Below are 24,325 nucleotides of genomic sequence, written 5' to 3'. Positions count from 1 at the left end.
CTCCTTCGGCACCATGTAGTTCGAGCTTCGGGAACCGTGCATGTTGCACCATGTGTATTTTGACGTACCCAAGATTCCTAAGATCATCTTCGATCGATTCATTCATGAGCGAATAGTACACTAATGTGACGTCATGCTGCCGTGTTGTGTCCTGTGTCTGCACACCAGCTGCGGCTTAGTTGCTGATGATCTTCAGCTACTGTGATGTCCTTCCTTCGGGGCTTCCCGTGGCTATGCAGACTAACAGAGTGGACTACAAATCCCCCGACGAGGTGTACTGTGTAAAATGAGGCAATCAGATCAAAAATGGGTTCCAATGCCGTGTAGTTTATAGAAGGACTTGAAGAAGGACCCACTTCAGTTCTGCCGCCTAGCCGACATGCTGTCACAGTCCACGCCCGACTTTATTTTGCTTGCCACACATGGCCTACCCTTATCTCCTGTTTATTTCTCAAGCTGCCCAGGTAGATAATAAATGGAATAACTCATAGTGTGTAGGATCGGTCTGCCTCTGCAGACTGCAGGCTCCGGCAAACGACTGCCACGGACCAGTCAATCGCTGTACAAGGAATATAAGCAATGATTTTTCGTGGTGTTTGTCACTGGCTTCGATGATCCACAGCAGGTTCAAAAAATGGCCGAGGTGTGGTTGCCTTCAAAGAGTAATGATGATTCAACAGACTGCTGTATGGGAGACGCTAGAAGCTAAACACTTAACAACTAGCCTACCTAGGTACTATAAAGTATAGTTATTAAAAGTATAGTTATTAAATAGCTAGTTAGAAACTATAAGTTATATAGTAGGAAGGAGTTTTATAGTGAGTATATACTATAGTTTCACTTCTATTCTATATATATCTAAGGATATATATAGTACTTTTATATAATAATAAGTATTTAAAACTTAATATTTAAAAAGAATATAATATTAATAATAATAATTATAATATAATAAGTATTTATAACCTTAACTTTATAATATATAAATAAAGTTAAAAGGTATTATTTTAATAATAGTATTAATTAAAATATTATAAAGGAGTTATATAGTAAGACTAGGTCTAAAAATAGTTACTATATAAATGAATTGCACTGAGGGAAGCCCAGCCATTATAGTGGGTATACCATAGTTTTTTTGAGACCCTCAGCTCCCGCAACGAATAGAGTACCGCTAGTCCTTGTTGGGTGTGATACCTAGGACGGCCACATTTGCCATTCTAGGCCATTGACACCGTGTATCCTATGTATCGAAAATATGTACCTAGGTAATCATTTATTGAACCGACACTTTATGAATGTGCTATATATGTCTTCGAACGTCTGCGGAATAGAAGTGAAACCAGTTATCTATCAAACCCCACTCAGGATGTGCCGAGGATCATAATCATCCAAGGCTCCAGCTGTAGACAGCCTCATCATGCCGCCGGCGCATACTGCTTATCTCAGACATGCTTGGCTTCTAAGCCTCATACCACACACGTATCTATCCTACCACAAAGGACACACCCCTATCACCATACTTGTTACCCCTACAAAACTGCCAGCGTCCCCACAATGTAACTCGACACGAGTCCAAGTCTTTATAACATTGGTCCGATCAGGACCGCAGTTCAACTTATTACCCCCCGGCGTACAAAACCACCATCGCACCCGATTCCATGCGAGCCACGAGTCTCTGCACTATTCTAGACCGGAACAACACAGATCTATTACCCCCTCAAAACCCAAAGGGGACCGAAACCCCCGCCCGGCACGAGTTTGTGCACAATATTTGGCAATACTATCCATACCTCCTGCCACCCCTACAGGTGGTGTCGTTTCTGATCCCCAGATATGTAAAAAGTATGTGGCGTCTTCATACAGTGGTAAACGCTCAAGACCGTTTCCCGATGATAAACCCACGTGCCAAGACTATAACCTTGGAAGACGCCGGTAATGGCTTTTCAGCCCGGAGATCTCTCATCGTGCACAGATGCCCAGTAAAACAGCGGTGGGAGGAGGCATTGACCATCAAAGGTGAGAGTTCGAGGGTTCAGTAGACGATAATCTTGAGAAAGAAATAAAAACCCTTGGAAGACGTATAGTTGGCAGCCCGGATCGCGATCACACACCCGCTTGGCACCACTAGCACCTCTGCGAGATTCTCAACCAGGACATTCTGGATCAGGCCCGGGTTGCTCGACGAAACGATGGGGAACAAGATGATGCCCATTGTTCAAGCACGGTAGCAGGGCACCTAGAGTCTCGATGTGGGGAGTCTCGAAACTAGAATCATCAAGAGCCCGCGGATCAGGCGGAGCCGGGACGGAGCCGGACCTGATCTGCTGGCCCCGCCCTGTCCGTAATCCGGAGGCTCTTCCGTCATTGTGCCCGGGGCGTGTGTGGTGTGGGAGTCCAGGTTGCTGGGGTTTCTTGTCCCGTGTGCTAACAACATCAGAGGCGTTCCTGCACGTGGGCTGGTATTCTGCTCACAGAGGACTCGCAAGTCTCATTGGCATTGGGTATGAACGCAACTGATACCGTGGCTCATCAATCAACAATACGCTATGCTATTAGTACCAGGTTATAATACCACCATATCAGCAGCGATGCGCTGGCTTCGATTCTCTCCGTCTTAACCCTCAGGCACCACAGCCTGTGTGCACGACGCTGAGGTCGACAACTCCACGCCATACTTGATCATCCAATGAAATATTCTTCTCAACTGAACATGGCGAGCTCCTCCTTCCCATAGATGCAGTATGTGAGTTCTTTCTCAAGTTCTTTGTGTCCCCTTGTACCAAAAAATCGCTATTCCCGATCCAGATTTTCCGTCGCCAGCAGAACAAGTACGCGGAGAAATCAATTCTCCGCTTTTCCATTTGGGGGTATATTCAGATGCAAAATAGAGAAAACCATCTTAAAACGTCAATAGACACACGCACATATTCCCGCGCATGAACTCTTTCCTTTCCAGATACCAGGAAGGTTTGGGGGGTGGAAGGGGGGCAGTTAAGACGCAACCATGGTCCGGGAGTCCAGTCCCTCACCAGTCAATTTTAGTCACGCGGGTCTTGAGGTCAGGGCTCCCGGCGGCAGTACTCCTGCTGCCGCACTGCAAAACGGCGCTGTGCCTCTTGAGGTCAAACTCGACCGCCTTGACCATGACCCGTTTAGACTCGGGGACGGTTTTCTGCGCCATAGCGCCGAGGCTGCTCGCCGTCGACTCGCGCCGCATGTCCCAGCGGGCATTCCCGCCAGGCCCGAGGTTGTCGCCCATCTCGGGCGAGCCGTTGGGCACGTGGCGCGGCCTTGGTGACATGCCGTTGCCGTTCGCGCTTACGGACTGCGGGGAGAGCCCGCCCGTGTCCGAAAACGACCCCGCCGGGCTCCGGCCCGGCGTCAGGGCTGAAGGCTGGTCGTCCTCCTCCTCAATGTCCATGATCCACGTGCCAATCCGCGCCGTGAGCTCGCTGTCCCACATGCCTTCCCTCCTGGAGCTGCTCCGCAGCAGCTGGATGGCCTGTCTTCTAAGGATAGGGTTGCGACACTTGGTGGCCACGACGTAGAGAGGCGGGACAATGCCCAGATCAGCACTAAAGCTCGGTTTGATGTGGTTGGCCATGTAGGTCTGCCCACCAAAGATGTCTGGCTCCTGATCATTGTGATGGTGGCATGTCCGAGGATCGGGGCACCTCTTCTCCGCTGCCCGTCGCTCCTGATCGCCCACGACTTCCAGGCCAAGATCGACTATGGTCTTGAATTGGGGTTGGAAGACATCAAAGTGCTGCTCACTATCACTGAATGTCATGAGGAAGAGTATCTGCCCCATGATCTGGAACATTTTGAGGACGGCGATGGCCGCTTTCTCCTGACTGGTCACACCAGGTGAAAACCTCGAGGTCAGGATGTGCTCAAAAGCGTCCGCCCATGACTCTATCCGGCCCCTAAACGACAGGCCGTACTGCCGTAGGGTTGCAGGGAGGACGCCCATTGGGCCGTCCTGGCTGGCCTGGGCAAAAAGTCTCTCGGTAAACCTGAACATCTGCTCACACAGCGTGTCCCATGCGATCCGTGCCTCATGAAGGGAGTCAAATTGGTCGGGGATAGGGTCTTGATGCAAAGACAGAGGCGATCCCACCTCTGATGAGGGCGAAGATGGGTCGGCAGCGGTCTGGATCAGCTGGATGACATAGGGTTTCGGAAAGTGGAAGGCCATGTCGTAGGATTTTGCCTGAATGGCCAGCCGGGTGAACATTTGGATGATCTCGTCTTCGACCGGCTCCTCTGGTTTTGACATGAACGCACGCCGTCTTTGGGCGCGCAATTGCTCCAAAAGACCCAGACCAGTCTGGATCTGCTTGATGGCCTGCTTGTGGTCTCCTATGAAGGAGTCGAAGCATGCCAGCAAGACACTAGCCATGAGGCGCGTCCTATTGGCCCTGCTGTCCTGCCCAGCGACGCTGACAAGTGAGGTACAAGCATTGGAGTAGGACCGCACAGCCACCTCCCAGTGCTGCCAGGCGGTGTCGACTACAACGACTGCCGCTGCCGGGGAGCTTGGGGGGGATTCACAGTGCTTGTCTAAAGTCTTGTAAAGGGCGCCCAGCGCCACGACGGCATGACGCACAGCGGCTTCAGAATGACACTCCTGCAGAACAAGGCGCGACCAAAAGGTTGAATCAAAATAACCGGACAGTTCATTGGCAGTGTGAGCCTGGAATAACTGGAAGTAGAGGCCGTCCTGCTCAGGGACGGGGCAGGTGGAGGGCCGGTAGAGGGTCATTGAATTCTGCTGGACAACTGGTGTCTGCGGGGGCGTATATCGGTGGTAGTATTTGGAGAGACGCCGTGGAGGGAGCTGTGCGGACTGTGTGGGCTGTGCGGACTGCACGGGCTGGAGGGGTTTGACTGCGGGCGCGGCGGCCAGAGCAGCGTCGTGTCCGCCGCCAGGGCGCGGTCTGGGAGCAATGCGCACCTCCTCGAAGGGGCGCGCACTCCGGGGAGGTGGCGGGTAACCAGAGCATTCCTTTTTGGAGCGCACGCACTGCGTGCAGGCTGGCCGTTTCTCGTCACATTTGATCCTCCGCTGTCTACAGGGTGTAGTGCGTGATGTTAGCGTACTTGCAAGGCCACCCAGAAGAGGTTGTGCGGTGGGTATTGACTGACTTGCAGTTGTTGCAGCCCGTCTTGACCTTGGGCTTGCTTGTCCTTGCGCGTCTCTGCCGTGGCGGGTCGTTGGAGGTGGTAGAGTTGGCGGTAGGCGCCGGGGATGGAGGGCCGTTCCGCTGATTACTACTGGTAGTTCCGGGCGCCATGATGGGTTGATGAAGCGAGCTTTGACCAGCCGTCGGGGCAAGCAATTGCCATTCCAGCCATGCAACGGTTGCGGGAGGAGCGAGTTTAAGCGGGCAAAATGGAAAGTTGGGTCGAGATGGATTTCCAAGGTCCAAGGGGGGAGGTCCAAGGGGGAAAGGGAAGAAACCGAGTGGCCGTTGGCTCGGCCTGAGCCTCGGGGCCTAGCAGCAGCAGCAGCAGCAGCAACAGCCTTTTTTGGCGTGTGGGGTTGAGGCGTTCGCAGGATCGACGGCCGAAGGAAGGAGGTTAAGGTCGCTCCAGGCCGATGTGGTGGGGCAGCTGACGGGCGGGCGGGCGTGCGCGCAGGCGTGGTGATGCGATGGGCGAACGGGTCAGACAGTGGCCAGCCTCTGGACGCAGCAAGGGGGGCGACCTGGGCGGTTTTAATACATGCGACGGGGCGTGGTCGAGCAGCAGCGAACTGGGTGGGGAGAGCTCATGCAAGAGCTGGAGCTACACAGCCGCCAGAGGCTAGGAACGTCACATCAAGACGGCATTTTAGTCTGGGGCCACTTCGAAATAGCGACGGGGGGACGGGGAGACGAAGGGGGGGGGGGGACGGGGGACGGGGCAACCGGTTGGGCGCACCTTGTCTCTTTTTTTTTTCTCTCCTTCTCCCTCTCCTTGTCCCTCTGCCTCTCTTTTGCTTCTGATTGCTGCGTAACTCGAGGCGGTACGGACGCCCTCCAGCCGGCAGTACGACCAGCCCGACCACTGGGCTCCAGCTGAGAATGGTTGGACAAAAACAACGTGGATGTGTCACCGAGTGAGTGAGTGAGTGAGTGAGCAAGCGTCGAAAGGCCAAGGACTACCTAGGTAGCTAGCTGGGCCGGTGCTGAGGGAGGACGGGAGCGAGGCGGCAGCGGAGACAGGCGGCAAGAGCTGCGCGGGCGGGGACGGGATTAACGGGGACAGCTGCCAGGCTGGGCTGGCTGGTAAGGCTAGCAACGGGCCTCTTTCCACTATCGCATATAGCCCAACGGCGATTGACGTGACGGCGTTGCGACGGTGACACCCAGCTACCGAGAGAAAGGGTTTGCCACTGGACTGGGCGAACAGTAGGCTCGTGCGGGTTTTAGCAGATTAGTAGACGAGGCAGCCGAGGTTGGTACTTCTGCCACCACGTGCGAAGGTTGGCGACTATTGTAGTAGTGTCGAGTTGCTGCACAATGACTCTGGTCGGAAGGCCCTTTGAGCCGTGGGGGTGGGAAGGGGGCTAATGGTGACGAGGAAGGCAGCAAGCAGCCAGAGGAGGCTGCTTATTGTTAGGGCGGTCGGCAAGGGATATATAGGTAGGCGTGCGTGTGGGCATCTATGTCTCGGTTGTCTCGATCGAGAAGGAAGGGCTGCAGGGCTCGGCTCGACATATAGGACTGTACACACAGCAGATAGATATATGTAGGTGAAGTGAACTGTGCAGTTTCTAGCCCGGTGGCCGCATCAATTTGTGGGCGTTTGGGCGCAGATACATACTTCCTCAGGTACTTAAGTACCTACGTGCATGCATGCGTATGGCAGTGGTCATCATCAAGCTGCTGCTCCCCCCCCCCCTTCCTCAACAACCAACCCTACAGGCCGTACCTATGTACACTCTGTACCCACCCCAGCACCACATGGGACCACCACGCCCACCCTGACCAGCCCAGCCTGCAGGTGCATGCATCCATGCGACGCTCTGCTGGCCGAAAAAGGGAGAGGATTGTGCGCCATGACGATGCCTGGATGCTTGGTGCTTGATGCTTGATGCTGCCCTTCCGCCTCACTGCACATCCAAGGAGGCAGCCTGGGGCAGTACCCGGGCACTCAGGCACTCAGGCACTGTGAGCTTGTGACTATTTACACTCAGAATGCTGCATGTACGATTCAATGGCGCTTGCCGTTCGCAGGGATGGGCACCGAGATGGTGGTACTTTTGGTAGCTTCCCCCCAGCCATCGCGGCGGGCTGGTGGGCCCAGCACTGGGAGCTTACACACCCTGAGGGGTAATCACTCTGTCACTATACTATGTCACCTAGAAGTGTCTTATTAGTTCGGGCTGTGCTCGACTAGGGCAGGGGTCCTCCCCGCCGGCCCTCAACCCGCACCCATGCATCACTCACTATCATCACCACATCCATCCATGCGTCCATCACCATCACATCCGTCTCGTGCTGTGACGAGATCAAAATACGTTCTCCACACCGCAACTGTGGCTGGCCTGCTATTACCAAGACTCTGACAAACAGACGTGTGCTGCCGTCTATTGATATCTCGCTACCTAGGCATGTCCGCGTCAACCTGTAGACCCCGCACAGATGTGGCTCACACGGCGTGAGGGCCCGGGGATGGGCGCGGCGCCGTCATCCCAGACACTTCTCGAAAGTCCCAGGTGGAGAGACGTGGCTGCCTGTCTACCTCGGCAACTGTGCGGCTTCTGCAGTCCGTGTCCTTACGTCCGGTGGTGCGGTAGCACTGCATGCGAGAGGACCACCGGGGCACCGATTATACGTGCACAGTATACTCGATCATAAAGATAGTATCAGTTGGCCAGTCACTGACAACCGTGGTGATCATTCGGGTAAGAGGACACAAGGCATCACAACAGCAGGCTATTTGTCTGTGTGTCTGTCTCTCTTGGTCACCTGTGTATGTTCATCTCAGTATCGACGGCATCCCGAGATCGAGTTGTCATATCGAACTCGTCTCAGGCACCCACCATCTCAGCCCTACAGGATATCGAGAGAGTCATGCACCTCCCCCCCATCATGCAAAGGCCTTCTATCGTCGGGATTCATTGGGTGGCCCATGGCCTCCCAGGGCACCTGCATCTACGGTCCCGGCCAATCCTGGCTCTGCCTGACAAGTGGCCATGTCGGCCGTGTCCATCTCTGGCTGTGTTTTGGCAGGCCTGAGAGACAAAGGGCGCCTATGCAACCCCGGTCGCTCATCACTCATCCCTACCCACGGCCATATTGGAGCCTTTCCGAACTGGGCCGCCCGTCAGCCCTATGTCCAGAAGCAGGCCCTGATTCGCGAGGTGGCGGTGCCGGCATTGGAAGCGGGACTAGGAGCGTGGTGAGTTATCATGACATTGACCACTAGCATCTGTTTCCGCCGTTTCCCTCCCAATCAGGTTACCGTGGCGCCTGTCGACTCTTCGGCCTCTTCCTACGACCTGGACCTTGCCCCGGACCGCCCTGGAGCTTGATGAAGGGAGACCCCGGGATGGCGTCTGCCTGCACGTCAACGTGTGTTCTCCGGAGGTGTCACGGCAGTCTTACGGCCTGCACAGTTCCCAGCCGGCGACATAGCCAGGTATATATAAGCTCCCGCAATTTATTTGTGCTTCAAGCTGTGCAAAGGGCGTACATTGACCAGCGCCACTTGAACAACATTTGAAGGTCATGACGGAGGCAGGTCAAAGGTGTTCGCGACATCTGAAGCGCGAGAGCCGTCAACACCGAGGCAACGCTGATCGATTGTGTTGCGTCATGGTCCCATTCCAAAGGTCCCTGGAATCGCAGTGAATAGGTGCATCACAGGCACCAACCTGCGCCACGATCTTGCTTAAAGGTTGGTGGCATGCCTACCTGCAGGTTGGTGGGGGCCTGCTACCGCATGAAACCTCGCTGCCTCCAAGTACACAGACTACTCCGAATAGTGTAGTCACATTTCCAGAGGCTGCGCAGGCAGGCAGGTGGTTTGAACACTGGCAGGGCTGCAGGGCCCAGGCTCACTGCATCTCTCCTCTTCACTGGTGAACTCGTCAGAACCCCGGCCCTGCCACCACCCGCTCTCCACAACCCCAGGGGCTGTGTGCAGCATTAGGCTCGTGCTGCCCCTGTCGCCCATCGCGATAGCGCCCGGGACCGCCGTGTTGGGTCGTCGCTAAAGCAGCTCCCCGTTGACAAGCCACAAAAGCCCACTCCGTGAACACCACGGGACCAGGACGGATCCGGTTTCCCCCTTGCATGTTTGGATAGGCAGACTGCTAGACTGACTGGCAACAACGACTTGGTTTCGTGAGGGTATCGCGGTTGACTAGTCAAGTCAACGACTCACCGCTCCGTCTCTCATCATGATGACGGCCTCACCTGGCCCCGGGGGCAGTAAGCCTTTGCTGGCTCGAGGTAAAGCTATCTCGTCACATGGTCCAAGGTCTACTCGACGGATTGCTACTTCACGGTGTGAACCTCATCCCCCAAGACAGACCTCGGGAGCACAGCCATTCACCACTTGAGCAAACTCCCGAAGAAATACCTTCTACATGCCATGCCGTCCAACGACTGCATCCAGCGCGTGTTCCAGAAATATCCCACCTCTTCAGGGCCACATGCGAGCTTTCTTCAATTCTTCATGCCCTGGGCTGAGCACTTGAGAGACCGGCCGATCGGAGTTGTGCGACGTCCATGATCAATCGCCGTTCATAATACTCAATCCTTAAGCGGAATAGGTACTCCCGAGGTCACTGCCGATGGATGAGCCAGCCTTACGGACTCTTACAACCCAACCCCCCCCCGGCGCGGAACCCAATTGACAACCCAATTGACATCTTACCACCATCGCCGGCGTCAGCGGCAGAGGCGAGCACAGATAGCCTCATGCACCTGTCTGCATATGATGTGATACATGGCCTGAGAAACGGGCCGAAAGCAAAGATACCTAGTTCGCGAGATACAGCATCTTTCCTTTGTCTGTTTTGTTGTATTCGTTAGGAGACGCTGGTCGACATTGGGTACCGTCTGGATCGTGGGGTCCGGGAGCGCCTGCCCGCACTTGTACAACTATCAATTTTAGAACAGTACGTACTCGGGAAATCACAGTAGGTACCAAGTTATACGCCACACGAGCAAGACCCAATGCAAGGCTCTAGCTTGGTGAGTCTCGTTAGCAATTTTCGGTGAGATGAAACAATAATGGACTGTGAGGGCTAAATGCCAAGATATACGAGCTGTGTCCGAACAAACCCAGCATGTCCTTTCGGGTATTTTTTCATTTTCACCCACAAGTGGAAGGCCGCATGAAGCATGTGCTGGGCTGCGTGTACCAGCAGCCCTCATCGACGAGTAGGTGGATGTGACATCTCCAACATGTGTGATAGGAATCGAGGCTTGATCCGGGAGCCGTTGATGCGCCGGCCAATCACAAGTTCAAGGCCGGCCCTGGCCGGGCCCGTGGACGATCCACCGGCAGTGCTGGGCAACCCATCACTCAAATTTTGGATCTTCACAAATCGCTTAACACGCAGGCTAGAAGGTCCAGGGAGCTAGACTGCGCGCATGAGCCTACTTGAGTAGTATGTCGTAGTGAGAGGCCAATTTCAAAGAAGACCCCCCACCCTCTCCTCCGCTAGAAAGGCTCCGAGTAATATGGCAGCCCTCTCTGATATCATTTTCCCGTCTCAGGAATCAAGCATCAACACCAACAACATCAACAAGATCCTCGGGGACCTTAAGCGCTCGAATCTGTCTATTACAAACCGCCTGAGGTCCATACAGGAAGACGCAGATTTTGTCGAGGAGGTCGCGGCTGCCCTCGGTGGTGGTGGTGGTGCTGCATGCACGGGTGGTAGCAATGGCGATGAAGCCAGTGGGAAGGAGCAGAGGCGCCCAATTGTCGCAAATGAGCGGTGCGGAAGCTGGTACATCCGGCCCGGGCTGAAGGGGGCGTCCGCGTACTTCAAGAGCACCGATGGGCACACGGGGCAGTGGAAGTTCTCCACCCGGAGGTTGAACCTGCACTTACTGCCCATTATTGAGAAGTGTGATGGGTGAGTTGAGGACCCTGTGAATTGGATTGTCACTAATATCAACCAGGATTATCATCATCGATTCCACAAGGAGAGGCAAGAGGATGCCGGACTCCCTCAGCAAGACAGTCCCGGTGTGGTGCTGCGTCCTCAACAGGACCCTGTTCCCGGAGCTGGCCGACTCGGGCGGCCTCTATGTGCCCCCGAACGTGGTCTCGGAGTCGGAGAAGTCGCAGATGCTGTCCCGGATCCCAGGCTTTGTCGACTCGCTCAGGCAACTCAACCTAGACCTGGCGGGCCTCCGGGCGCACATCTCCAAGCCCATCCGGCCGACCTGGGTCACACAGGAGACAGACCTGAGCCACTATCATGACGGAAACGAAGACAGCCACGGGCGTATATTCGAGTCCTTCCGGCCCGTCATCTGCTGCACCTCGTCGAGGAGGGTCACGGACGGCGAGATGTCGGGCCACAGCGGCTACGTGCAGGGCGCCGGGGACGACACCGAGAACTGGGCCCACGGCCTCACCCCGCCCGTCTTCTGGGACAATGCGGAGCAGCTCCTCTCCACGCCCGAGGCCGACCTCCCCGAGCTGATCGGGTCACTCGTCGCCCCGGCAAGCGGCAGCATGAGCGGCGACCAGCAATCCAATAGTATATGTATAGACCCGAAAGCCCACAACCTCCCACCAGCAGTAACACAACTCACCCCCTTCCTACACGTCAGCCCACTCCCGGTACCACAGCCTCTCCCAGGGAGGAAAGAACCCCAAGGGGCGCCCCAGGCCTGGTGCACAATAACCATCCGCTCGACATCAACCCCGCCCGGAGAATGGGCCCAGTCCCCGACACACATGGAAGTCGGCCTGGGCGCAAGACACAAGGCCGCAAGCCGCGCCCTGCGGACGGCCCTCCCGCGGATCTGCGAGTTCGCGTGCCGCTTCCTCCTGGCCGTCGTCCCGGGCCTCCCACAGCAGCCGCAGCAGCACCCCTCATTCCTCATCGCCGACGAGTCTGGGGGCCGTGATCTGGCCGCGGGCACGGCGCTGGCGCTGCTGTGCTGGTGCTTCGACGACGATGACGGGAGGCGCCTGCGGGGCGCGGAGCCGCTGTCGAGCGTCGAGCGGCCCGTCTTTAACAAGGATATGATCCGGGCCCGGCTGGGCCGCATCATGACCGCCATGCCGGACGCGAATCCCAACAGGGCGACGTTGCAGAGCGTGAATAGTTTCCTGATGGACTGGAGGTAGCCTGTGAGTAGGGCGGAAATACAATGCCCAGGTGCCATCTGATACTAGTACTATACCAATTTACTCAATAGAAGAGTGATCCACATCAGATGCTGGATGGCTCTATGCCGGATGGCGCCAGCCAAAGGTATCTGAACATATCAAGGCCGTGGAAATCCTCAAGGACTGGGTGGGCCAAGACTACCTAGGTACCTAGGTCCCTAGGTAACATCAAAATCAAGCAAAGCAAACAACTCTTACAGAAGAAGCACATCACATCACTACATGGAACTTTCGATACGCTATGCTTGAAACAGCAGAAATTGTCTTATAATTGGACATGCTTCCATTCCCCTGTGGGCCCTATATCTTGCCACAGAAGACTTCAGGAGCTTTCTACCTAGGTATCTTCCTCGTGGACAGCTCACGAGATATCATTCTGTCCTCCCCAAATACATCCTCACAACGTACACTTCCTCTTCTATCATAGGATACCCTCACATCCTCCTGTAGGACACCCTCCAACAATCCACACTCCTACACTCTGTTCAGACACCGTCCCACCCTCCTACAGGACAACCTCCCACCCTCCTACAGCCTACCCTCCTACAGCCTACCCTCCTACATGATACTTTCCTATGCTCCTAGAGGACAACCTCCCGTAGGACAGCCTCCCATAGGATACCGTCCTATCACAATGCAAGGGGTCAACACAATCAGATGCTCCACATGGTTTATTATCTACCAGTCGTGACTTCCGAGGTCGTTAATCGTTTTCCCAGGCTCATCATTGTAGCTGCCACTTTTGATATCCCGCTAAAAACCAACAAATTTCAGACAAGAAGGAGAGGAGTCAGTCGCACTTTCCGAAATCTAGGCCTTGCCACTCTCAATCTGCTCCAGTGCAGCCGGGAACTCCTTCCAATCCTTCATGACAACGACCGCGCCTGCATCGCGGAGCACCTTCTCCATCTCGGCCTTCTTGTCGTCGGGGTAGGGGCCGACGTAGCCAATGACCTTGATCCCGGCACGCGTGCCAGAAAGAGTGCCCGACTTGGAGTCCTCGACTGCGACTGACTCCTCGGCGGTCTTGCCAAGGGTCTTGAGGGCGTGCAGGTAGATGGCAGGGTCAGGCTTGCTGGTGGGCTTGGGGAGGGAGGTCGCGGCGCTGAAGATGTCATTGCCGAAGTACTTGTCCTGGCCGACCTTGTCGACGGAGGCCTTGACACGGCGCAGGGCAGAGGAGGAGACGACGGCCAGGTGGTACTTGCCGGACTTGGCGAGCTTCTCGAGCTCGGCATCGACGCCCTCGCAGGGCCTGAGGGCCTCCTTGAGCTTGGCGATGACGACGTCCTCCTCCTGGACGACGTACTTGTCCAGGTCCTCTGGGCTGATCTCGAAGCCGTGCTGCTTCTGCAGGGTGGTGAGCATGCCGCGGAAGTTCTGGCCGACAAACTCGGTGATGAGGGTCTCGCCGGTGAAGGGCTTCTCGATCTTGATGTCGCGCTCCTTGCAGATCTTGTTGATGAGGTCCGCACAGCCCTCGAAGGCGAGCTCCTCAGAGAGCACGAGGGTGTTGTCGCAGTCGAACAAGATGGTGGTAATCTTCTGGCCGGACATGATGGCTGAGGTGGGTGCTGATGTGCAGGTGTTTCTGTTTGTTTGTTTGGTGACAAGGTGGGGGGGTCTAGATGGTCTAGGAACCGAGAGTCGTAATGAGACCTGAGGGGAAAGACGAGATGCAAACGCAGACAGAGAGTTCTAATTCTAGCTCTGAACCGAACAGGACAAAAGGAGACCTGGGTGCGACGGTGAGAAGATTGGTTGAAGTGTGGGAGAAGGAATGGGATGTGCCCAAGTTGAGAGAAGGAGGGGTGCCAATGGTTTTATTGTTGACATGGGGTGGGGTTGGCAGCAGCGGGGTGCACGAGCAGGAGGAGGGGGAGGGGCAAGAAGCAGGAGCTCTTGCAGTTGCAGTTGCAGCAGCAGTAGCTGTAGCTGCTGCCCGTCAGACGAAGGTACTACTGGTGTGCCGGGGCTCTGCTGCGACGATACGTCATTGAAGGGAAGGTACGATGGGACTGTGGGCTTGTACACAGTAGTGGATGGAGACACCCACTGCATGCACCAGCGGCAGGTGTACAGCGGTGCATTGCTGGCGGGGCCTGGCAATTGGCGGGGGACGAGGATATGGCTGGGGGGATTTGGCGCCCGCTCCTCTCACCAAGCGGCCGGGAGACCTCAACGATTCCCAGCAATGTCAAGGTAGCACTTGCGGTATTAATTTAGAACCAATGCAATGCAGTCCAGGGGAGGCAAGGAGTGAATGGGAAGCGACGTCGAGACGGGCCGCATACCGGGAGCCAAATCCGTGCGGCATGGTCAGCAGGGGGGGGGCAAGGAGGGCAGAGCAGGGAGCTGCTTGGCTGCACACAATAATAGTCGCGGTGAGTAGTAAATGGTCTGATAGCTTGTCTGTCTGCCACTCTGCCTGCCTGCCTGTCGCCCAGTCTCCCTGCCCAGTGGTAGACGACTACATATGCCATTTTTGTCCGAGTATCGCATCTGCAGTCAGATCGATCGACTTTCCAATGTGGGCCCTCGATTTGCAGCGGCAGGGCAGCCCTTGCCTGTCTCATGACTCGCTGGCAACCTCCGTGGGACCTTCCTCTAGACTACACCACACGAGAAGCCTCGAGAAGCAAGCAGCAGTCTACTGCAACAAGCCCCGTGACGATGGCCTCGCGGGGGGTCTCTGAGTGCCGTCCGGCTTGGGCTCGACTGCCCCCAAGCACTCAGCCCGGGCCGCACCAGGCCAGGCCGGGCGAGGCCAGGCGAGGCCGGGTCAGGTCTGGTCATACATACCTAGGTACCTAGGTATTTACTTATCCTCTACATACTATGTATAAGGTAGTCTTTTCCAGCTCAGCAGGGCAACGCACGCCGTAGGCAAACCGGGCAAAGAAAAACCTCTGACAGGGTTGTGTTTGCGACAGCGTGCATGCAGGCCGTCTGGTTGTGTGGCACGGCCTCCCGCAGGCTCACCGTCTTACACAGCCAGACAGCTCGCGCCGTGCTCGCACGCGGGTTGGGCCTGGCCAGTAGGCGAGCCGGCCCCCAGCCAGCCACGCCTTTCTCGCACGTCGCGACCCGGCCTGAAGTGATGAGTGCGAGACAGTGGGGCACTCTGCGACATTTGGAAGCACACTGTGGTTGGTGGTACAGTCATTTTCTCAAATGTGTCCCATTTTTGACATTAGTAGTCTATTGAGTCGGCTAGACGAGGTACAGAACACAACACAAGATGCGAGATGCGGGGTCCTCATGCTGTATGGAATCGTCCAGTCAGTTGAACCCCTGTGCCCTTCCCGACCAGAAGGGTCTCCTTCCCAGAGTATACGAAAGACCAAAAACACTAAACTGCCACCTGCCTGTGGTACCTTTCCCAAGGACCTCAAGAATACCAGAAGCAGATGGGATCAAAATTAATCGACATCGTGCAGCAAAACAGAAAAGACTCCAAACTCCGTGCGGTCATGATCCGTTATCGTCCTTTCATGCAAATGTCCCTCCGTCATCAGGCGCACCGCCGGCTCCTGACGACGAAGGGTATGAATCCGATACATGTACTCAAATCCGAGTCACTGCGTCGGGGAACACGTGATACCGAGCATCTCGGGGCTGCCGTTTTGTGCCATTGAGAAGGCCGTTGTCCAAGAAATTAACCGGTAGCCTCCGTGACAGCCGCCACTTGCTCTCAAAAGCTCGAGCCCCTTGTGTGTAACGAGGCCTGAGAAACCGAGCTTGTCTGTTTAGCAATCCTCGGGGTGCAATTGACTTGTCCTTTGATCAGTATCCAGGCTCAGGTCCCAAAATCTCCCACTCCCATATCACCGTCGTGGGTCCTCGGTCTCCATTTGACCTTCTTCTCCCTCATCACGGCAACCAGCTTATAGGATCTCCTTGAGAGCTTGCTTCTGCTGTGCGGTCAATGAGGTTGGGAACTTGACGTTGTACTTGATGATGAAGTTGCCCCTCTGGCCAGGCTTCTTCGAGATGGGCATGCCCTGGCCCGGGTAGACGTCCTGGGAACCTGGCTGCGTGGGGCCTGACTTGTCAAGGCTGAGCTGCCGCCCGTCAATGGTAGTCACGGTGCGTTTCCAGCCGGTCAGGGCCTCCTTCAGCTCGAGGTCGACGCTCATGCTGAGGTCGTCGCCGTCGCGAGTGTAGATCGGATGTGGTTTCTACGGGCACGGTTAGCATCCCGCCCAATCTCTCAGATGCCAGAAAATCGACGCGACTTACCTCCTCGATAACGAAGCACAGGTCCTGCTGACCGCCCTCTTCCTGGTCCCCCACGCCCTTGAAGCGGATCTTGCTGCCCTTCTTCAGGCCAGGCTTGATGGGCACAGTGAGCATCTGATCAGTCGTGGTCCGCTTGCCGTTTTCATCAAACTTCTTAGCCTTGATTTTCATCTTCTTCTCCACTCCCTTGTACATGTCCTCCAGAGACACGGGCAGCGGACGCTCCACCGTGGTTACCTCTGGTGTTGGCTGTCGTGCGCTGCGGCCGCCGCCCATACCGGCATCAGGGAAGCTGGTCCTCATGCGAGGGCCGCCGGCCCTGACTCGTGGACCGCCGCCGCCAAAGGCACCGAAAAGATCGCCGAAGTCGTCGTCACCGCCTCCACCGCCGGCAGCTCCACTCCGCATGAACTCGGCAAAGATGGAGTCCGGATTGGAGAAATTAAATCCGCCCGGGCCGCCTCCGTTTGTGCTAAAGTGAAACGTCTTTGCACCACCGCCGCCGCCGGGGCCACCGAAGTCGAAGCCCGCGAAGCCTGGTGGTACACCACCGCCGGCGAAGGGGTTGCCCCCGCCTCCTTCTGATGGTGGGGCGCCGCCGCGCAGCAGGAATTCGAGGCCGTACTGGTCATAGACTTTGCGCTTCTCTGGATCAGAGAGGATTTCGTAAGCCTGTGAGCACTCCTTGAACTTCTCGGCGGCGTCGGGGTTGTCCTTGTTCTTGTCTGGGTGGTATTTCAAGGCAGCTTTGCTGTTGTTGGGCCCCGCGGTTAGCTCATTGTTATCTTTGGAGAATGCGAGGATGGCCATTGACCATAGAACAACTGGGTACGTAACAGTAGACCGGAGAGTGGTGGAAATGATGCTTACCGATAACCCTTCTTGATCTCGTCCTGGGTCGCCTCGGGCTTGACCCCCAGCTGGTCGTACAGCTTTGTTTCCTTAACCATGGTTGCGATGTCCTTGGCTGAGTTGATCTAGTATGGGTGGGTCAAAGGAGATAAGAATAATTGAGAGAAGAAACACAGGCTCGAGGCCTTGGTTGAATGGGGGGAAGCAATCGAGACTCGTGGCAATCAGTGGGGTCAGATTGGCCGGATCGGGTCGCGTGGTGTTGTTTGGTGTTGGATGTTGGAGGGGTTTTGTTGCGAGGGTTGGCGACTGATGGTCGCTCTTTTGTTGACTCTGTCCTGGATGATTGGAAGATGGGGGTTCGTTCCAAAAGACTGTTCGTGTGTGTGCTTTGTGTGCGCACTCAATCTGAGTTGCAGTGATGCAGTGGAACTGCCAAGTTATAGGATCGAAAGACTGAAAGTTGGTCAAGCGCGCAGAGGCAGGAGAGCGCCTGGGAGCCAATTCTACCAAGAGGCAGGGCGTCCCCGTGGTGGAAGAGTGGGGCTCGGGCGAGAGCTTCAACGTGCTTCAAGAAGATTCGATGCCCTTCCAGGGCTCCTGGACCTAGACTGTGACGTCGGCCAGCCACAACCGTCTGCCTCAATCTCTCCCCTTTGTGCTCACCTAAAGCCGTCAGTCAACTGATTCTCCGACTCTGCACATCCACAGTTTTGACTCTTTCAACATCAAGATGCAGCCAGGTCTGATTCCGTCAACCCAGCAAAGCAGAGGCTCGTGGGCTGCCTCGTGCGAGTTGTCTGGGCAGGACAAGGTACTTAAGGATGAACACCTCCCGCGATTTACATGTGGGTGGGGCCGCAATGTCAGCCTGGGCCGCTGGAGAGCTTGCCCGCGCGCCCGACTGACAGCACTGGCGGGGGCAGTATAGTGTAGGAAGAGGAACCGACTCTAAAGCCTCAGAAATGGGTATCTGGATGCAAAATTTCCCTCCTCGCAGCCAGCTACAACTGCCTTCCATCATTTATTCCCTGACTGCAACGGTCTGGTCGCCAGTCAGGCACAGTCTAACCGTCTCTCAGCCGTTTGATGGCCGGCTCCCGGGGTACCTTCCAGCTCCTTCTAGCGACCGCGGGGTCAGGAGACGGCAGAGGCCTAAGCTCCAGGTACCTGGGCACCGTTTCCCAATGACATCATCGTGGATACTCGGAAACCATTGCTGATAATGCGCCGAGTACTCGCACCAAGAGACTCTTTTGACACCATAAGACCATGTGGCTCCCAGTGCGGTCAGTAACGGACTCTTATTTGCTGCCAGTATCCGCTTTCAATTGTCAAGACACGAATTTACCATGGAAACCCCTCCCGGACAAGTCCTCCTGAGTGCAAGAACAAAGCACACCGGGATGTTAGTTCGAAAACGTGGGCAGGATGCTGCGAGCATGATTTGGAGCCGCTCGAAGATCGGCGTCTATTGTATTACCCTTTAAATCTGGGTAGTATGATTACTAGCATACACCCTGTCTGACCATCGCCGCCCTTAATCCGAGGGAGGGAAGCCGGAAGAGGGCGACTTGGGATGTAAGCAAGCTCACTCGCCTCCAAGTCAAAGGACAAGTCTACCTAGGAATTCCATAGTATGCCGTCGACTTGAGAATCCGTTCAGCTCTGCACCGCGTGGCTTCCGCCGTGCTGTTACGCACCAGCTCTGCTCCGTTCAGCCTCCTCACGCTTTTCTCGCATATGCTCTTCATCATCGAAGTATTCGATCAGCGTAGGGTGATCTTCCCCCCGCCTCAGCGGGGCCGGGAGGTCCATAACGGCGTGGGTGATGGTAGTCTCGCTCAGCGGCCAGCAACCGAACCCGAAATCCACGCCTGCGCCCTGGAAAAGGCCATCGATGTCCGGTCCAAGTCCTTTGTCGAGTCCTCGCTTGAACTTGGAATCGCACCTGACTTTCCGCAGCCTGTGCAGCTTCCCGTCCTCTGCTACGGCTCTGGCGAGGCCGAGGAGGCGGGTGGAAAGTTCCGCCAGGTTCTTGTAACGGTGGCGGCCGGCAATATCCAGTGATTTCACATTCGGGGGGAGGAGTTCTGGAAGCTGTGGGGAGGCCAGGATCCCCTCGGGTAGACCTCTCCATTCCCCTGTCTGGAGCGTGAAATGCTCTATCCAGAGTGTATTGAGGCTGAGAAAGAGATCCTCCAGCGCGGTGAAGTCCGCCAGGCTAGCCGGGAGCAGAGGCTGCACCGGGGGGTTCCTTTGGACTCGCCTCAAATCGAGGTGCAGGGTTTTGAGCGTGCGCGAATGTATCCTCAGGGCTTTGATGGCTTCTGGTGGGTGGAATTCACTAACATCATCCGAACCAAAAGAAGGACGGAAGGACCCGGAAGCTTCGTAGGTGAAGGATGTGAGGCCGGCGGTGCAGCACGAAAGTAGCACATCGAGCTCTTTGTCCCCGAGTCGACTGCCGGTCAGGCGAAGAGTCTTGAGCGACTTGAAGATAGGTGCTTGCTCACGGTCAGTCCAAAAGCCTCTGCACATGTGAAGGTTGAGGGTCTGCAATGTGTCCTTGGCCAGCTCCAGTATTCCCGCCGCCTGCAACGGCACCCGGAGCATCGTCTCGTACATGTAGTCATGCGCTGCGATGTCAAGAGTCTTGAGAAGGCGTAGCCGTTTGTTCAAAGAGATTGACCCTAAGGCTGATAGGTAAGGGGTTTCGTAGTCGACTATACTCTGCTGGATGCTTAGGCGCTCGACACTTGGTAGACTGCCTATAAGGATCGCTAGCATTTCGAGACCGAGCGCGTGCCTCTCGCGGAAGCTGTCGTCACACGTATAGTCATCCACATGCCGCATGCGAAGTCTCCTGCCATACGGCATGACCGGTTTCACACAAACCATACCTGGAGTCGGCCTGTAATCTACCAACGGCCTCTTCAGCTCGCCATGACGGCCCTGGTAGCGCGGCGGCCTCGACTCGTCCTGGATCTCGAGGCCGAGACCACGCCCCTTCCGCCGGACGTCAACGACAGCCGCGACGTCGCCCAACTCGGTGGCGTCCAGCAGGTTCGGGTGCAGCGATACCCTTCTCACGGCGGCTGCGAGATCGGGCCGCTCACCAATGGTCCGCAGGAAGGATGTGAGCCGCCTGTCCCAGGAGAAAGAGGGCGACCTCCATGAGTCTCCATACCCAAGCACGAATTCGTGGTGCAATACCTGCTGGGCAACGTGGCGGAGGCGCCTTGACACCAGGCACAGAGAAACCAGGGGCTGGCGGAAGTCGGCTAGATACCAGGAAGACTCATCCACCTGCCTTCAGCATCCAGAGTTAGTGGTTAAAGTACGAAGGAAGTGGTTCCTTGCAAACTGTGGATGGGTGCGGTCAAGTTTCGGTATCGACTTGTTTCAATGCCTACAGCTTGATAGGTTTGATGCAAAGGTTGAATAAAATGAGAGTAGCTTCTTCAATGGGTCAAGGCTGCATTGAAAGTTGCTTACTGCAGGCAGTGCTCGGAGCTGCGGAAATACGAGTCTGGACCTTCCTGATCGCCATGACAACAGTGGAGACAGAAGTGCCCGAATATCTGATTTAGGGTCTCCGTTGGCAGGTCGATGATTGTTAGGTGCGCCATGCTGTGATATATTGTCTGGGTGTTCTGGCCCTCATCGTCAGTCGAGCCAGAGTGTATCCTGTTCTGGGATTAGGCCTCGACATACATAAGTTCCAGAAGAACGAGGTGGCTGGGAACGAGAGGGGGTAACCTGTCAGACCTGCAGGACGGAATCGGGAATAGCTTGGGACGCCTGCGTGTGTGCGACCACATGGCTGCTGCTGTAGAGGCAATCGTGGATTTGATGTAATATATACAAAACGCTGTCCATCTGTAATGGATCGTCTATAATGGTGGCAATTCCTCTCTGCAATTTGGACATTGCAGTCTGAATCTCAACCACCCTTCCAGGCATGCGCTGTGGAAAATATGCCTACACGGCGTGACCATGTATTTCCTCCGCTCTAGCACGCCGGGAACACCACCGCCAGCAGGCTCGACAACCTGCCCTGCCTTGACGACCGGCACCTCCAGGGCCTCCTGACAGATGGCGCACTCGATGGCCCGGATACGCATCCCCTTCACCGCCGTCGTGCTCTTCTCCCTGCCCTCCGCGCTACTCAGACTAAGAGAGCGCACGCGCTCCAGGGTGGGAGAGCCGGGGTTGGAGGTAGAAGGTACCAGCCCTATCGGTAGTCCGCCAGCCTCGAGATTGTCCTCACGCAGGATGGGATGGTAGTCCCAGGCCTCGGGCATCCAGCCCTTGGGCATGCCGAAGCGTGGGCCGAGTACGTCTTGGAACGCCAGCACCCATAGCTGAGTCCACAGCCACCCGGCCACGATGAGGAATGCCATCCAGTCCGTCTCGGCGAAAATCACGTTGCGCTTGCGCAGGTAGAAGTACGCAACCGGCAGGATCCGCAGGACCGACTGGCCGATCATGAAGCGCCATGAGAAGGCACGGCGGCTGTTCCGATACATGTTGCGGATGATCTGAGGAACCCACAGAGACAGGTAGGCGAATACCAGGGTGTTTACGTAGAAGCTCCGCAGTGGCTTCCACCACGAATTGGCGGCAAGGGAGAGGAAGCTTATACATGAGCCGGCGAGGAAGAGCCGGCCGATGATGCTCGAGAACGGCGTCACTCTCGACTGCTGCGCGCCGGCACCTGTTGTGCCCATGGTGGGCACAGCTGCTGCTCCTGCAGCCGCGTTCTCCGCGATCTCAGCGTCGATGTCCTGATCAAACGGGACGATAATCGGAGGGCTGACAGCTCCTGCAGGCCCCGCAGTGACTGGCCGAGGTAGCGAGTCTTCGGGTGCTGCAGGCGTTGAGGGCGGCCTCGGTGTGGTATTGTTTGGAGTATGTTCGCGCTCTCGCGGCCGCCATTCGGACTCTTGGACCTTGTAAATTTCACCGAGGAAACTGCCTCCAATCATCATGGACATGAACAGGGCAAAAGTCAAGATCAGCGCCCGGAGAAAGAATGGGGAGTCAAGGCTTAGCGCGGCGGCAACAGTGAACATCATGCCATCGACTAGCACCATGATGATAATCGTCCAGAAACTGACCCGACCCATGGTGGACGGAGTATACGACTCCCTCATCTGTGACTTGAGCAGGTGAACCTGGCCAAACACAATGGCAGCCATGGCCAAGAGATAGAAGTTCAGGTTTGATATCCACACTTCCTCTTTGAAACCGACCAGATGATTTCCCTGAGCCTGAGGAAAATGCGGCGGGCCCTTGGATTCCAGGAAGTAGGCACAGTCCGGCGAATAGAGCACGGCGGACATTCTCATGTCGGGCACATGAGGCAGCGGGGCTCCAGTAGGATATCGCAGCTCCTTCTCGATCTCCTTGACCACGTCGCCCATGTTGTTGCCTGTATGCTGCAAGTCATTGCCGTTCAGTGGGTGGACCTGCAGGTAGACGACCCATTCGCAATGCGGCGAGGGGTTCCACGAGTCCTCCACACCCCCGACGCTTGAAGCCCAGGGGTTGTTTTGGTCCGTAAAAGCCGATCGCTCCTTCTTGCTGAGGACCTCATGTACGGTCTGGTTCAGCAACTGTTGGCTCGATTCGAAGAAGCTCTCGTCGGGGGTCAGGTGTGGGAGACCAAATATTCCTCCAAACTTCTCGCTGGTCGTGGTAAGCAACATGTTGCCCTGCGCCGGCCAGTGGACCCCATGTAGCCTCATCTCGTACTGGCCTCCACTTCCATCATGGGCCGAGTCCTCGATTATCAGGCCGGCGGCAACCTCACGGACCGAGCCACCTGTACTGAGGTGATGATGCTCGCCAATGGCCTCGTCGTATTCCATGTGTCGCTTCTTGTCCTCGACCCGTAGCTGCATAGTCCCCTCAGAACCAGTCACGTTTCTACTCCACTCGCCGTGAGTCCCACCCCAGGTGACGCCAGGCGTCATTGCTGTAAAGTTATAGTCGGACCAAGTCCTAGAGGAAGACGCTTCTCTTCGGGTCCAATCCCCCTTCACCAAGCCCGTCGCGTTCAACCACGTTGGGGTGCCGACCATGTCCCACAAAGACTTTGCCGGTGCCCCGTCATCTCCAGTTTCGAGGACGGGTTCGCCATCCGCAGCCCTCGGCTTCAGACGGAAAGGGCTTGTGTTCCGACTGGTCTCCAGGCAGCGCTCCCTAAACAGGCCCAGGTCTTCCCATGCGAGGCCGTCAGCCTGCCTGAAGCCGGTGATGTTGATGTACCGCGTGTGCTCGGTCCCGTTCGGCGGGTCACCCTGCTGGCGTGGGTTGAAGTCGCCCCATTTCGTCGAGTTGAGGACGGAATACGAGTGGCGCTGGCGGGCGAGACGCTCCTGTGTCAGGAACGGGGTGGCAAAGTAGCCGGCCTGCCCATCACCGGACGACGTGGTAAGCCAAAAGATTATGAGGATTATGGCGAGGACTCGCAGGTTCTCTTGGTGTGGAGGCGGCATCTTGGGTGGATTGGGCGGAGGCTCCGGAGCCTGTGTAAGGTGGAAGGTCGCCGGGTGAGCATGTCAGGCTGTGGACTCTGTGCAGAGGGAAATAGCAATGATGGTTAGTGCAGGCGTCTCAGTCGGCCATTGCAATACGTTGCTTATGCAGCAGCAGTCTTGCAACAGGGTGTTGACAAATAAAGCAGGGCTTGGTTGGAGGTGGTGATCGTGTGAGCAAAGGTTAGTGTACCTCAAATACGGGTACCCGGGAGAGGTGATGCTGGCTCGGCTTGGCAGATGCTCCCACTTAGGCCATGGCCCGCTACGTAACAACGCAACGTCAGCGGGCCGGACCCAGACACTGGGCTGCACTCACTTCCGCCCCT

General features: G+C 56.2%; 5 protein-coding genes across 5 annotated transcripts; 1 reads left to right on the top strand and 4 right to left on the bottom strand.

The window, feature by feature from the left end:
• Positions 1–2,358: 2,358 nt before the first annotated feature.
• KVR01_010351 (uncharacterized protein) lies at positions 2,359–6,764 on the bottom strand. Its single transcript, XM_044783526.1, has 3 exons — positions 5,926–6,764; positions 5,149–5,808; positions 2,359–5,072 (listed from the first exon to the last, which is right to left on the bottom strand). Exons 2-3 carry the CDS (start codon positions 5,295–5,297, stop codon positions 3,026–3,028), a joined length of 2,196 nt encoding a protein of 731 aa, XP_044640510.1. The 5' UTR covers positions 5,298–5,808; positions 5,926–6,764; the 3' UTR covers positions 2,359–3,025.
• A 3,418-nt stretch (positions 6,765–10,182) lies between these two features.
• Positions 10,183–12,563, top strand: KVR01_010726 (tRNA A64-2'-O-ribosylphosphate transferase). Its single transcript, XM_044787090.1, has 2 exons — positions 10,183–11,086; positions 11,133–12,563. Exons 1-2 carry the CDS (start codon positions 10,686–10,688, stop codon positions 12,313–12,315), a joined length of 1,584 nt encoding a protein of 527 aa, XP_044640885.1. The 5' UTR covers positions 10,183–10,685; the 3' UTR covers positions 12,316–12,563.
• Positions 12,564–13,011: 448 nt separating this feature from the next.
• KVR01_010302 (uncharacterized protein) lies at positions 13,012–14,519 on the bottom strand. The gene has a single exon (XM_044792602.1). The coding sequence runs from the start codon at positions 13,912–13,914 to the stop codon at positions 13,168–13,170; it is 747 nt and encodes a 248-aa protein (XP_044640461.1). The 5' UTR covers positions 13,915–14,519; the 3' UTR covers positions 13,012–13,167.
• Positions 14,520–16,244: 1,725 nt separating this feature from the next.
• Positions 16,245–17,549, bottom strand: KVR01_010150 (uncharacterized protein; the record flags this gene model as incomplete). Its single annotated transcript, XM_044788797.1, has 3 exons — positions 16,245–16,538; positions 16,600–17,350; positions 17,470–17,549. 3 exons carry the CDS (start codon positions 17,547–17,549, stop codon positions 16,245–16,247), a joined length of 1,125 nt encoding a protein of 374 aa, XP_044640309.1.
• A 1,597-nt stretch (positions 17,550–19,146) lies between these two features.
• KVR01_010199 (ubiquitin-protein ligase TUL1) lies at positions 19,147–23,957 on the bottom strand (the record flags this gene model as incomplete). Its single annotated transcript, XM_044784832.1, has 2 exons — positions 19,147–20,760; positions 21,420–23,957. 2 exons carry the CDS (start codon positions 23,955–23,957, stop codon positions 19,147–19,149), a joined length of 4,152 nt encoding a protein of 1,383 aa, XP_044640358.1.
• Between the last annotated feature and the right edge of the window lie 368 nt (positions 23,958–24,325).

Source organism: Diaporthe batatas, assembly GCF_019321695.1.
Source record: "Diaporthe batatas strain CRI 302-4 chromosome Unknown Contig00013, whole genome shotgun sequence".
NCBI classification, from domain to species: Eukaryota; Fungi; Ascomycota; class Sordariomycetes; order Diaporthales; family Diaporthaceae; genus Diaporthe; species Diaporthe batatas.
This window is presented reverse-complemented; position numbering and strand designations above follow the sequence as displayed.

Excerpts from the sequence above, each read along its gene's own strand:
- KVR01_010351 (XM_044783526.1), bottom strand. The coding sequence starts at position 5,297 with ATGGCGCCCGGAACTACCAGTAGTAATCAGCGGAACGGCCCTCCATCC. Across the intron at positions 5,073-5,148 it reads ACGGGCTGCAACAACTGCAA|ACAGCGGAGGATCAAATGTG; the intron begins GTCAGTCAATAC and ends TACACCCTGTAG.
- KVR01_010726 (XM_044787090.1), top strand. The coding sequence starts at position 10,686 with ATGGCAGCCCTCTCTGATATCATTTTCCCGTCTCAGGAATCAAGCATC. Across the intron at positions 11,087-11,132 it reads ATTATTGAGAAGTGTGATGG|GATTATCATCATCGATTCCA; the intron begins GTGAGTTGAGGA and ends AATATCAACCAG.
- KVR01_010302 (XM_044792602.1), bottom strand. The coding sequence starts at position 13,914 with ATGTCCGGCCAGAAGATTACCACCATCTTGTTCGACTGCGACAACACC.